At 32.7% G+C, this 14,425-nt stretch overlaps 1 protein-coding gene and 1 pseudogene across 1 annotated transcript; one reads left to right on the top strand and one right to left on the bottom strand.

Annotated features, from left to right (window-relative positions):
* The window catches only part of LOC107849520, a 30,384-nt pseudogene extending 27,645 nt beyond the window's left edge, over positions 1-2,739 (bottom strand).
* A 3,484-nt stretch (positions 2,740-6,223) lies between these two features.
* LOC107850755 (protein NLP9) lies at positions 6,224-12,928 on the top strand. The gene is made up of 6 exons (XM_016695498.2): positions 6,224-6,591; positions 6,957-8,099; positions 9,032-9,076; positions 9,228-9,974; positions 10,231-10,354; positions 11,090-12,928. The coding sequence occupies exons 2-6, from the start codon at positions 7,161-7,163 to the stop codon at positions 12,223-12,225; spliced, it is 2,991 nt and encodes a 996-aa protein (XP_016550984.2). The 5' UTR covers positions 6,224-6,591; positions 6,957-7,160; the 3' UTR covers positions 12,226-12,928.
* The last annotated feature ends 1,497 nt before the right edge of the window (positions 12,929-14,425 follow it).

Below are 14,425 nucleotides of genomic sequence, written 5' to 3'. Positions count from 1 at the left end.
ATCACGCACCTCTTTTCATGATCAAACTTAGTAGGATTGTATTTATTCATCCAGTCGTTGCCCAAGACCAAGTCACAACCTCCTAGGTCGATAATTCTTAGGTTTTCCTTAAAGGTTTACCCTCCATTTTCTAGCAAAAACCCATGCAAGTAGTGTGACACATCACATAGTTTCCATCAGCAACCGTGACTTTCTTAGGGGCACCATATTCAGCTACATATCCCGTATCACTCACAGCTTGCTCATCTATAAAACTATATGTACTACCTGAATCAATTAATACTGCAAGGGTCCTGTTCTTCACTGAACCTTTAACAAGTATGGAGTTCACACCTTGATTATTGTCGGAAAGTGAACTCAAACAAATAGCCTCCAACACCTCTTGTTGTATCTCACCTTCAATAATAAGATCAGGTGGTTTAGTAATTTCTATTTCTTCAGGTGGTAATGCTTCTTCTTCACCTATCATGCAGTTCAGTTGCTTTGTTGTACAATTATGCCCCGAAAAGTATTTCTCTCCCCAACTGGAACATAGTTTGTTAATCTTTCTATGTTCATATACCTCAGGGCTAAGTCTGAAGGTATTGGGTTTAGTAGTGTTCACAGCAGTAGGCCTCGAATAACTGGATCCAACTAGTGTTGCAGTAGGCTTGACCACTACCGGAGCCTTCTTCTGAGCTGCTTCAATTGTTTTTTCCTGCAATCTAGCCTGCTCGATAGCTAACTTCAATGTAGTGGGTTTGAAAATCTTAACCCCAAATTTAATTTTCTTTTTCAGTGCTTCAATAAAACTAGAGAGGAAGTATGACTCATTTAGGGCAGGATTCCTCATGATCATCTGAGCCTTCAAGTCGTCAAACCTCCGTAGGAATTCCTCCACAGTTCCAGTTTGAGAGAGTTTGTTGAATTCCTCCACAACATCCCCAATCAGAACTTCACCAAATCAAATACACAATTCCTCCTTAAATTCAACCCATGAGACTACTCCCCTACTCAAAACAAGTAAGTTATACCAGGTTTCAGCTAACCCATTCAAGTATAATGCAGCCCCTTCTACCTTCTGGTTATCAGTAGTTTTATACAAATTAAAGTACCTCTCACACTTACGCAGCCATACCTTGGGTTCAGAGCCCTCAAAGCTAGGCAATTCCCATTTAGGAGGGGGAATAAGTAGGCGACCTCGAGCTTCCTGCATAGGATTCGGGAGTAAACCATCCCTACCAGGATTTACAACCTTGGGAGCACGTTGAGGTGCCCTCTCCAGAGCTGTCAACCGATCCAAAATAAGCTCTAACGTACCCTTAATTCCAGCTTGTGTCGTATTTAGTTCCTCCAAAAGTTCATCATGTCGCAGTAACTTGTCGTCCAAGAGTTTAAATCAGGTTCCTTCAGCCATTGAAACCTGGTCTCTGATACCAATTGTCAAGTTCTAAACAATTTAGTCGAAATAAGCAGTAAAAAGTGGGATAATTTTCTGAATTTTCTGATTAATAACTGAATTGCAAAAATAAAAATACAACGAACTGAACCACTAAAATAACGTAAAACTAATCTAAGGGGCCTCCATTGATAGCTTGGATCTGCAGAATGAGAAGAGATAGAAATTAGAGTGAGAAGGAGAGAGAAGAGGATATTCTGGAAGAAGAAAGAGAGGTGAGAAAAGTACCAATAATTTCTGAATAAGTTTCTCTCCTCAAGTTGGTTAGAAGTTATAACAAACATGTGTTGTGCTGGCAACTGACTTGGCAAAATCTAAGCCCTTGAGACCTTTTTAATTAAAACTATTTCTGGCCGTTCATTTTAATTTGTTGACATAATGTGTTATTCACTATACAGATCATCACAATATGCTGAAATAAGCTGTCGGAATGTTGAATTTTGAAGCGAGTGAAGGAATCCAATAAGAAGTAAAATCAAAGAATATAAAATCAGGAGCTGAATCTTCTAGAAACTTAGCCATGGGTTCTTCGAGTCTATCTTGAGCAAGTTTAAGGTACTTGACTTGCTCATAAGGTACATCAATAGTGGCTTCCGCATTTTCTGGTAACTTTTCTACGTGGGGTAAAGGAAGTTTGACGAATTTCAAGAACTGGGAAAGATTCGAGGGAAGTTTTGGGAGACGATCAATGTTTCTAGGAGTAGAAATGAAGGAAACTGTGTGACCCTTTTGAGCTATGAGTTTTGATAGCTCTAAATATGGAATCATATGGCCAAAAGAAATACTGCAATATGTAGATTTTTGTTCTTTTCCATTTTGTGCTATGAAATAAATTTATGGTGTTGTGTTATTTCTTATCTAGCCCATTATATATAAGATCAATCCTCCTCTCTTTTGACTTCTAAATTTGAATATTTATTTATATATTAAAATTAAGACTTTATAAATATGACAAGATTATATTAAGATTTGGATTTATTTTTCTTGAAAGGAACCCTTTTAAGATCAGAATATTAAATAGCTAAATAGTTTTAAATTTCTCAACATATATATATATATATAGACATATATAGATACTTAATCTGATACTTAGTATATTAATAGAATATTTTTTAAAAATGATATGTTGATTGGTGATAGTTATAGATGTTGATTTAGAGCGTGGTGCTTAATTTGCAATGTAGTTGATTCATTTGTGGCAATTTTGGATACCTAAACATATGAACTTATCACTCATACAAACATGATAGTATTTGGATGTACTAATCTTCAACAAAGTTAAACTCACCACAAAGTTCCATATTATAAAGTAAGAATAAACTAATTAAAACATCAACAAATTCTTGCTTGATATGAAACTAATTAACAGTCATGAGTAATAAATAGTAGTATTTAATATTCAACGAATTTCTAGATGAAGTAAGTACTGGGTTCCGATGAACATGTTCATAACATCCTTCGTCATAGTTCCACACACATTGATGCCAGAACATTGACAAATACATTACCCTGAATATTATTGCAATAATTGTATGGACACACTTATACCAACTAATTAGTTTGTGCTACTATTGAATAGTACTTCATGGCTAACTTTGGTATATTAGTTGTATTGAACATGTTTATATAGTTCGACTTGCAAGATCTAATGAAACCGAATAGATAATAGTAAGTAATGAACATCTGCTGGAACTTTCAACTGAGAACCCTCATAATTGGCCTCTTTCTATTGCTGTTGTTACTTTTTGGTCTTGAACCGGGATCTATTGGAAACAATCTCTCTACTTCGTCTGAAGTAGTGGTATGGACTGCGTACACTACTTTACTCTTTCCAGGCCTCACTTTGTGGGAATATACTGGATATGTCAGATGTTGTTGTTTTCACTTGGCAATAGAAAGTTTTCAAAGTGTAATTTTGCATCAGACATTATTGTTGAATATTAGGTTGTTTAATTAGTGCACAGGACAATGTACTCAACTGCTCCCTCAGTTAAGACACATTATGCTGAAAGGTAAAAAGGCCAAGACACAAAAAGAACACTTACATATAGCAGAAAAGAGGTATTATGGTTGAAGGTTTCCTTGGGTTTTTAATGTTTTATACTTTCAAGTTTAATCCCGTTTAGAGCTTCTATGCACTGAAGGATCCAAGATTTAGGAGTCGAGGGTGCTCAGAAGGTTCGTATACGTATATTGATGTCCAGAACTTTAAGATTCTTCTTGAAAACTAAATCACTCAACTATCTTCTTGGTTTAATAGTGTGCTTTTCTGAGTCTTATACTAATTTTTATATATTTTTTTTATATAATTATACCTAGTCTACCTCGAATTTAACGGGTACCAGAGCACCAAAACGATGGTCATAGGTCCGTCCCTGCTTCTATGTATCTACTGCTATGGCATCATGGCCGGACCTAAGGTCCAAATATTTGGTGCTTCGACATCCATTAAATCCGACCCAGATTAGGTATAATTATATAAGAAATGTATTAAAATTGGTATAGAAAAGACAAAAACACTCTTGAAATCAAGAAGATAAATGCGTGTTTTGATTTTCAAGCGAAATTTTAAAATTTTAGGTGTCAATATTTGTTTTCAAACTCTCCCAAGTATCAACAACTTTTAAATCGTGAGTCCGCCACTATTGTGCCATATCAATAGTAGTATTGTGCATCACCTATATGAAAGTGTTGTACTTTCTTATCCATTCTATTGCCATTGTGCAATTTATATGTCATTTGTATTCATAATAAAGAAGTTAATGACAAGCTCTATATTAACCTTTGTAAGAGAATTCTAACTATTAAAATGGGATAATTATGCTATATGGCCGCTCGTTCTTTTTGTTTGAAGATGTAGATATTTTGTTGGGCAAAATTTAGAAATAACATTATCCCTTTAGTTATGAGTTTCATAACAACAGTTTCATAATTACATAATATAACAAGTTGTATTTTGTATTTTTGTAAACTGTTGCTACAATAATACAAATACATATGATTTTTACTGCTCTTATGATCGATATGTATTTTGTATTTTTGCAAACTGTTGCTACAAAAATATAAATACATACAAATACATATGCTACAAAATGTAATTTGATAAAAGTGTTGCTATTTTTTTGTAATTTAATACTTAAGTATGCTACTTTATGTATTTTTTCCTATTTTGTTTTTGTTTTAAATTGGATTTGGGCTAGGTATGATTGGGCCTGGTCATTTAATATGTTTGCCATTATTTACATTTGATGATATAAAATAGCTCTAAGGCCACCAAAAAGTTACTTAAAAAAAGAAATTATAAATAACATAAGTACCAAACCTTTTGAAAGTAATTACACTCTCTTCTACTTTTTTAATTACTTTACTCTCTCTCCATATTAATATACATAACATAGTTGACATATACATAACATTCTGTGTATATATTGGGATTTTTGTAATATGTTTAAGGAGTTGGGATTTTTTGTAACATTGTAATTTTTAGGAAAAAGAAAATGTTTAATTATTGTATAAACAATGTACATGGATTTATATACATTTTTGCTATATTTATACATTATATATACACGATTATACACTATTTATATAGTATCGATACACTTTATACAATATTGATAATTACATAACTTTTATAGATACATTTATTTTAAATGATGAAATTAATTATTGTTGTAACAGACAATATGAGTGATTCAAGGGAAGACGAATTGAGGCCTTCACTTTAGACCTCCATAGATTTGAGGCCCAATTTTTTTAACTAATAGTAAATTTTATGATTATATTTTCACTAAAATAATATAAAAGTTAGATTAAGAAAAATAAAAATATCACTATTTAAAAAGTTAACTAAATTTTAATTAGATAATATTTTAAAATTTTGAATTGAATTACTTACCTTTTCATATTAGTAAATAGTAACATTTTATATAACATCATCCAATAAATTGAATTGATAACAAATGATAACCATTTTATTAACTTGAACTAATTTTTACTAATATAAATAGGGAAACCACAAAAAGGAACGAATAGTGATATTGACATAGATCAAAGACTTTATGTTTTCTAAGAATATTTGTATTATAAAAGAAAAGGATGAAAAATAAATTATATAAATAACATAAATATCAACCTTCGAAAGTAATTACATTTTCTCTCATTTTTTAAATTATTTTACTTTCTCTTCCTATTAATATACATAACATAGTTAATATATACGTAATATTTTGTATATATATTGAATTTTTGTAATATGTTTAGAGAATTGAAATTTTTTGTAATATTAAAAACATAAGTCGTGTATTTATATAATTTTTAAAAATAAATTTAAAAGTTGATTTAAGGTAAATTGTCGCTTGAGAATATGAAAAAGTTATAATTGAATAACAAAATATCATTTATTTCACCACTAACAAAATTAGGCGATAAAATAAACATCCAACCCTCAGGTCTTATCTCTCTATCGTGTTTGAATTGTTTATTCTATTTCTCCCCCGGTAATAGCTAAACAAAAACACTCTCTTCTATTTTTAGTAACCAAAGTTTGAATAAAAACTGTTTAAATATTTTCGCCGCTCATTAATAATTATTATGCAATTAACTTGGTATGTAGCTTAAAAAATATTAAATGATTGAAATAATTTTTTAATATTATTTTTTTAATATAATTAATTTAAATATTAATAAAGTATTTATGAATTTTTTAATAAATATTATTAAATATTTATTTTTAATATTGTGGACAAATAAAATAAAAAGCGGAAGTAAATGGTTAAGCCACCCATTTTCTTTTGGAGAGTACACCAGTTTTTTTGGGAAAGTACATCCTTTACTTTCCAAATATAGAATTTGCCATGCCCATCAAAACTTAACCTCATCTTCTCTTCCTTGAAATTCGCTCTTTTTGTTCGGTGCAATACTAGTATACTGCTTCGTTGTCAACTTTGTAGAAAGAGAGTTCGAAAATCAAGTCGGTTATATTTGATACTATTTTCAAAGCCTGGGGTTTTCTAATATATAATAGTGTGCTTGTAGGTTGTGGGTGTGACTTTTGATTGAATCTGCTCTTTAATTTGACTTTTCTTCCAATTTTGTGAGTTGAATTCAAGAAACTTTGCACTTAAATATGCTGTGAAGTTATTGAATTTAAGGTGAGTGCTCAAAAAGCTGCTCCTGTTTCATTTTATTTTGATTATTACTGAAAATAGTTCGATTCAATTTACTTGTTCAATTTATAAAATAAGGCGAAGTTCATATTTTTGTAATATTACTTTGTCATTAGTTAAATTTAGATTTACTAATTATAATTAATTAGATTAGTTTAATAAAATAAATTTTTAATAAATATTTATTAAAGGAAAATGTCAATTCGACATGAGCCAAGTAAACTGAAACGAAACGAATAGTTAAGAGTTACTTTTTGTTTCTGTTTGTTAGTTACGGTTTGATGTGTAAGTGTTTTTTTTTTGTTCCATAAAATTGAGAAACTAATAAACTTTGATGTGGGTAATTGCAGGTGTTTGGATTGTGGAATGGAAAGGGAGAGGTAATTTATGGTGCAATATTGAGGTGAATAAAATGATTTTGATTTTCAGATATTGGATTGTTGGACTGCCAATAGTGGAGGACTACAGGGAATCTGGTACAAGGTTGAGTGAGTTGAGTGTTCTCTAGTATTTGGTTAATTTATAGGAGAAATTATTTGCTATTTTGGTTAGAAATGGAGAGGGGAGTTGGTTTTTGGGCGTTTCCAAGAGGTCAAACGGAGGGTGTTTCCACTGATGCTAGTACAAGGTCTACAAATGTTGAATCTTTCAACAATGTTATGGAGATTATGAATCTAGATGCTTATGCCGGATGGTGCTCTAGCCCAAGTGCAACAGACCAGATGTTTGCGTCTTATGCAACATTTTCTCCAATTAATCAAAGTTATGCACCATTTGAAGGAATGAGTTCTGTAGATCAACATACGGGAGCATTTCCTCCAATGGATGCGAATATGGTGGTTAGTAGTCATGACGATGGAGGAGAGAAAATGGTGTTTGGGCAAAATGATGATGATCAGTTCCATTTTGTGGTGGATTCGGGTGATGGGGGGATTGGTTTGGTAGCTGAAAGAAGTAAAAAATCAAGCCAATGTGGTGCTGATGGTGCGGATATGAGCAACTCTATGATCGTAAAGTCACCTTCTCAGCCACTTGCTGAGAGAATGCTTAGGGCATTGGCAATGTTTAAAGAGTCCTCCGGCGCGGGAATTTTAGCTCAAGTTTGGATTCCAATGAAGAATGACGAAAATCAGTATGTGTTGAGCACGTGTGAACAACCCTATCTTCTTGATCAGGCGCTTTCTGGCTATCGAGAGGTCTCCAGGAAGTTCACTTTTGATACAGAAACAAAACCAGGAGCAACTCCAGGTCTTCCTGGTCGAGTGTTTAGTTCCAGAATTCCTGAGTGGACGTCAAATGTTTTATACTACAAGGAAGCTGAGTATTTACGTGTACAATATGCTGTTAACCATCAAGTTCGTGGATCTATCGCTTTACCTGTCTTAGAGGATGATGCCTCTGAAAGTCCATGTTGTGCAGTATTGGAACTCGTAACAATGAAGGAGAAACCAAATTTTGATTTGGAAATGGATCATGTTTGTCAGGCTCTTCAGGTTCTCTCCCCTTTTCTTTTCTCATGATATTGTAGCCTTGGAAGTATTTTATGTTTTTTTGGTTCTGTCCTTAAGTTTAGTTGCAAATTGTCATTTACTCTTGTTCGGAAAAGAGCATATGTTTTTGTTCTTTGAACTTGTGTAACACAAGTTTTTTTAACAGCTAAAAAGAAAATATGAGTAAAAACTAGTTAATTTAGTTTGCAAAATATTTTTGTGTTATTGAAACTTTAATTTTGAATGCTTACACACACACAATAACTTTGTCTTGCTTTACTATTATTGCGGTGCATATTTACAAAAAAAAAAAAAGAACGGTGGAACTAGTGATCATAGTTTACTAGTAACGAAATAACATTCCAGTTATAGACTGTTGAAGAAATTTTGATAATCAGTATGTGAAATTCTTTGATGTTGAATTTTAGTAACAGTTATTCCTTAAGAATTGGGTTCTATTTGTACTTGTAGAGTAATAACATGAACAAAGTGATTATACCGATTTGCGTGATCTTCCCTATTCCCTACATACCTCTAAAAAGGAAAGAGTGAGTGAAACCATTGTGACTTAAAGACAAACTTGTTTGGTTATTTTATGATACTATAGATTCTTGTTTCAACTTTATTACACCATAAAAAACTATAGTAATCTTCTTTTTATAACTATGCTGTTTAGTAATCTTCTTTTTATACCTATGCTGTTTGGTTGATCAACTATCAAATATTTCCTTTATATTTCTGCTTTACCACCAAAATTTTATAGTATTGAGATGATAGGTTGCATAATTGAGACAACACATATAATATGATGTCACAGTATACACGTTTCTTATCCTTCTACATTTTTATTGCTTTTGTTTTATACTCATGCATTTTCATATATCTCTATTTGCAGCCTTAGCTTTGTCTAATTTGTAGCCTCTTCTCATCTGCAGGCCGTGAATTTAAGGAGTATAACGCCTCCGAGACTTGATTCTCAGGTATAATCAAAGTGTTAATCGTACGTGAAATTGACACACTGATCTTGTTATTATTTGTTTGTGGCATATTCTCCGTTTAGTCGGCAATTAGACCTTCTACGGGAAAAAAAGTTAATTACAATTTCTTTCTCCTCATCTTGCAATTGTGCAGAATCTTTCAAATAACCAAAGAGATGCTTTAGCTGAGATAACAGATGTTCTGCGAGCAGTTTGCCATGCACATAAGCTGCCTCTTGCTTTGACATGGATTCCCTGTAGTTTCACGAAAGGAGATGAATCCATAAGAGTGCATACCAGAGGATGTAATGCAAGTTTAAATGAAAAATGTGTGTTATGTGTTGAGGATACAACTTGTTATGTGAGTGACAAGGAAATGCAAGGATTTGTACATGCATGTATGGAACATTTTCTCGAAGAAGGTGAAGGTATTGTTGGGAAAGCTCTTCAATCCAACTACCCTTTTTTCTACCCTGATGTGAAGGAGTACCATATAAGTGAGTACCCACTTGTTCATCATGCACGAAAATGTGGTCTAAATGCTGCAGTGGCTATCAGATTACGTAGTACATTCACCGGTGATGACGATTACGTATTGGAGTTCTTTCTTCCAATCAGTATGAAGGGAAGTACCGAGCAACAACTTCTCTTGAATAACCTTTCAGGTACCATGCAAAGAATTTGCAGAAGTTTGAGAACAGTGTCAGATGCAGAATTAGTAGGACAGGGTGCTACATTTGGGTTACAAGATGGATCTGTTCCATGTTTACCACCGATTGCATTGTCTAGGAGAAACACTCAGCACACATTAGATAACAATTCAGATTCTGTGAACGAGACTCCTTTAGGTGCCTCTAATTCAAAAAGTGCTAAAATGCATGTTGTTGATTCTCGTGAACAGGTATATCACTCAATTATCGAACAAGCATTATTTTATATAATCTACATCCAATTAGATTGTTTTGGTTGAGTAGTCAATTTCAATCAAGTTCGGTTTAATGTGATCTAGATCAGCACATTTAATATGCTCCGTATTAAATACTTTATTTTTAGCATATCCTCTCTTTTACACTCTTGTCTTTCTTGAACAATTTATGTGTCGTCTGCTAATGATTTCTTTCTAAATGCATCTATGCTTTGTTGCACACGTTTTGTAGACAACTATTAGATCAAGAAGACAAATAGAGAAAAAACGAAGTACAGCTGAAAAACATGTCAGCCTAAGTGTTCTTCAGCAATACTTCTCTGGAAGCTTAAAGGATGCTGCAAAAAGCATTGGTGGTAAGCATATATCGATAGTCAGTCCACTAATTTGCAAGTATACTGCATACCTATATATCATATTTATCATTACTTTTATAAGATTTTGATCACAATAAATGCTGCTACTATTAGATCTCTCCTCTGTTCTCCTTCAAACATAAATTTGAGACTATTCCATACCCATTCAAGACCACCTCTCATAAGTAGGATATATTTTGGATGGCTGTTGTATATTGTCGATATGCTATTTTGGATGGTTGTTGTATATTGTGTGGAGTTTTATTTAACTGCTTAATTAAATAAAAGAAGGCAGAATAAAATTTGGATGCTGACTATTGTTAAGTAGAAATGTTTTTAGGATCTGTGTAACTATCGATTCCATACTACCTGCACAAGTTGTATTTATCCAAATAAAACAGGTACTTAAGGAATTCCATTCCAGAAGTGGTATATTATGTAATCTTGTAACTCAAACCTATAGTATTGCTTAGTTTTTGATAGAAAAGTTACTTCTATTTTAGAGCCGTAAGCTGTCGTTGACTTCCTTTATTCACATGCACTGTACATTTTCCTAGATTGACAAGTAAAAATAGTTGATGTGGAATATCTGTTTTTTTTGTTGTTTTTAAGGATATGTAGAAACTTATATTTCACGAAGGAACAGAAAATAAAAAGTATATTTGCTTTTGTTTGAAGTAGTAGACTCTCTTTTGTAAGCTGGTTTTAAAATTAAATGTTATGTGTATTTTCCAGTGTGTCCAACTACCTTGAAAAGGATATGTCGACAACATGGGATATCTAGATGGCCATCTCGGAAGATAAACAAAGTGAATCGGTCTTTAAAAAAGATACAAACAGTGCTTGAATCTGTACAAGGAGTAGAAGGGGGATTGAAGTTTGATCCAGCCACCGGAGGCCTAGTTCCAGCTGGCTCTGTCATTGAAGATTTCGATACACGGAAAAACATATTTTTTCCGTTCGAAGATGTCTCTATCAAAAATCCTACTTCTGTTTTTCAAGATGTCGTGTCTGTACCCTCAACTTCAGCCAATAACAAAGAAAACTCTATGGTGAAAATGGAAGGGGACTCTTATATTGATGGAAACCAACTCAGCCAATCAAATGATATCAATACTCTCTCGGGAGGGGATAAATCAGCTGTCATGTCTAGATTTTGTTACCAACCCAAGTTGGTTGCATTAGAGTCATCCAGACCTACAAGTCTGAATGCGATCCCACTTACTGATTCTGAAAATGTTTCATTGGGCTCTTTTCTTGCAAAACAAGGATGCAGGAGGTGGGGATTGAACTATGATACCTTGGACAATTTTGATCGTCATTTCACTTCTCGATGCTCGTTTGCTAAGGCTGTTGGAGGTGAGACAGACAATAAAATAAAAAGAGATACTGAAATAGATGGTGATGGTGGGGTCATTGAACATAACCAGGCCAGTTCTTCAGCCATGACAGACTCATCCAATGGGTCTGGGTCGATGATGAATGGAAGTTCATCAAGTTCTCGCAGTCGTGGTGGTGCAGAGAAGTATTCTATGGTTGAGTTGAACTGTGGTGATAGTGGGTCAACAATTACTGTGAAAGCCACTTACAAAGAAGATACCATCCGATTTAAGTTTGAGCTTTCAGCAGGGTGCTTACAACTCTATGAGGAGGTTGCTAAAAGGTTTAAACTGCAGACAGGGACATTCCAACTCAAGTATCTTGATGATGAGGCGGAATGGGTGATGTTGGTAAATGATGCAGATTTGCATGAGTGCCTTCAGATACTGGATTTTGTTGGTGGTCGTACCCTCAAATTTCTTGTTCGTGATACGCCTTGTGCTATGGGTAGCTCAGACAGCAGTAACTGCTTTATAGCAAGTGGCTCTTAATGCTGTCTTTTTAGCAAGTGGCTCTTAATACTACAACTCTGAAAGCTTAAATCAGCATCTGGTACTTAAAATGATAACAGGATCCCTCGAATGATTTTGAGAGTTGCTAGCCTAGTTTAGACGCGAATCACTAGTATGTTCGGTAGAGCTTTTTCCTTCTGCGCGAGATATCCAAAAAGAAGTAAGAGCATAAGTAGTTCTGCATGGTAGGTGATTTATTTCTGTTTTTCTACAAATCTCAAGTGTGTTTCCCACTCTGTAAATATGTTCGTTAATTGGTGAGTGTTCTTTTAGGAAATAGTTAAAGCAATAAGATGTACGTCTTTCAATAAGAGCATAAGTAGTTCAGTAGAAGTGCATAGTAGTAGAAGTCCCACAGTAGGTGAAAGTTCATTTATTTATGTTTTTCTATTATGTTTGCACGAGAGATAGATGAAACATATTTCTACAAGTCACAGATGAGTTAAAAGAATCATCTTAAATGTCTTTCCCACTCTATAAATATGTTAGCTAGTTGATGAGTGTTCTTTCAGGAAATAGTCAAAGCAATAAGATGTACTCTTAAGAATATGTAAAGTTTCCTCTTCTCATAACTGTTTTTGCAATGTTAGTTCTCTTTTTATTGTGTTTTATTTTCAGTTGTTCTGTATGGAAAAACAACAATCTCTTACAATTTCCTAATGCAATGTTAGTTCTCTTTTTATTGTGTTTTATTTTCAGTTGTTCTTAATGAAAAACAACAATCTCCTACAATTTCCTAAGCATATGACACATCTATTTAAATGTTTTCTTTGGGTATTTGGTATTGACCTGACGAAATGGTATTCATTTGTATCTTTGTTGCAAAGAAGCTTATTTGGTGTTATATATATATATATATATATAAAACTTTTTTTCTCTTTTATTCTGCTGTGTTTTTTTTTCTCACAACATCACAGCTCTTCAATGTTGGAAGACTTATATATTACTTGAACACTTAATATATTAATAGAATATTTTATAAAATTATATATGTTGATGGATAATTGGTGGTCTAAATTTATATTTTAATTGAAGACCTTAAAAATATACATATACATAATAATAAAAAAATTAGTGTAGACTTTTTTGGTTTTTTCATAATTGTTATTTTTTAGTATAGTATTGTATTTCACATAGTAATATTATCATTTATAACTACAAGGATTGATTTAAGTTAAAAAAGACGTTAGTCATGTGTTATAATACATTTTTCTTGGATGTTATTGTAAAATTATTATTTATTACTTTAAAAATTTGAGTAGTTTGGTTCAAAATTTTAAAATATTTCTATCAAATAATTATAGTTTTTCATTTATATATAGATTTTGTACGTTTTTCAAAACTATATTCAATATCGTCAAAAAAGAAAATGAAATTCTAAACTTAACTATTAAAATTTTTAAGGCATCAAAATTTTGAAGGCCTAAAGTGAAGATTTTACTGGTCTCACTTGAGCTACCCCTGTTGGTCCTAGTCATATATGTCGATTTAGAGTGGTGGTTTGATATGACTATAATCAGATAATACCCAATTACCCTCTGAACTATATCCAAAAAAGTTATAACATATTTTAACTTAAAGGGGGTCCTATTACCCGTGAACTAATTAAAAATGTAATTTTGACATTCTTAATGCTTACATGGCACAACACACTGAAGTGTCGCATAGGCCGATGTATGTGCCACGTAGGCACTAACGGTGTCAAAATTACACTTTTAATTAGTTCAAGGATAATAGGGCCCCTTTAAATTGAGATGTGTCGTAGCCTTTTTGGATATAGTTCAGGGGTAATTAAATATTTTTCTCGACTATAATTATTAATGACCACATGTATTAATGATAATTTCTAGAGGTCATTTCTTACCATTAACTAATGGTGATGGTAAATGCCAATAATAATTAACGATTATAGTGGTCTTTTCTTAATATGATGTATATATCAGCGTAGGCAATAGTCCAAAGTTAAACAAATATCACCGATAACCAAAATTTTGTATAGGGGTTCATGATTTGATTAATAATCGATTAAATAAAAAAATTAATTAAAAGTACATGGACTTAGACCATGACAAGGTATGAATCCATTATTTTGGTTAAAAGAATCTTAGAAGTTGAATCATCAAATATAAATTTTGAATCTTCAAATTCATTTTGAAGCATCGACTAATATAGACATTAA

Source organism: Capsicum annuum, chromosome 12, assembly GCF_002878395.1.
Source record: "Capsicum annuum cultivar UCD-10X-F1 chromosome 12, UCD10Xv1.1, whole genome shotgun sequence".
In the NCBI taxonomy this organism is placed as follows: domain Eukaryota; kingdom Viridiplantae; phylum Streptophyta; class Magnoliopsida; order Solanales; family Solanaceae; genus Capsicum; species Capsicum annuum.
This window is presented reverse-complemented; position numbering and strand designations above follow the sequence as displayed.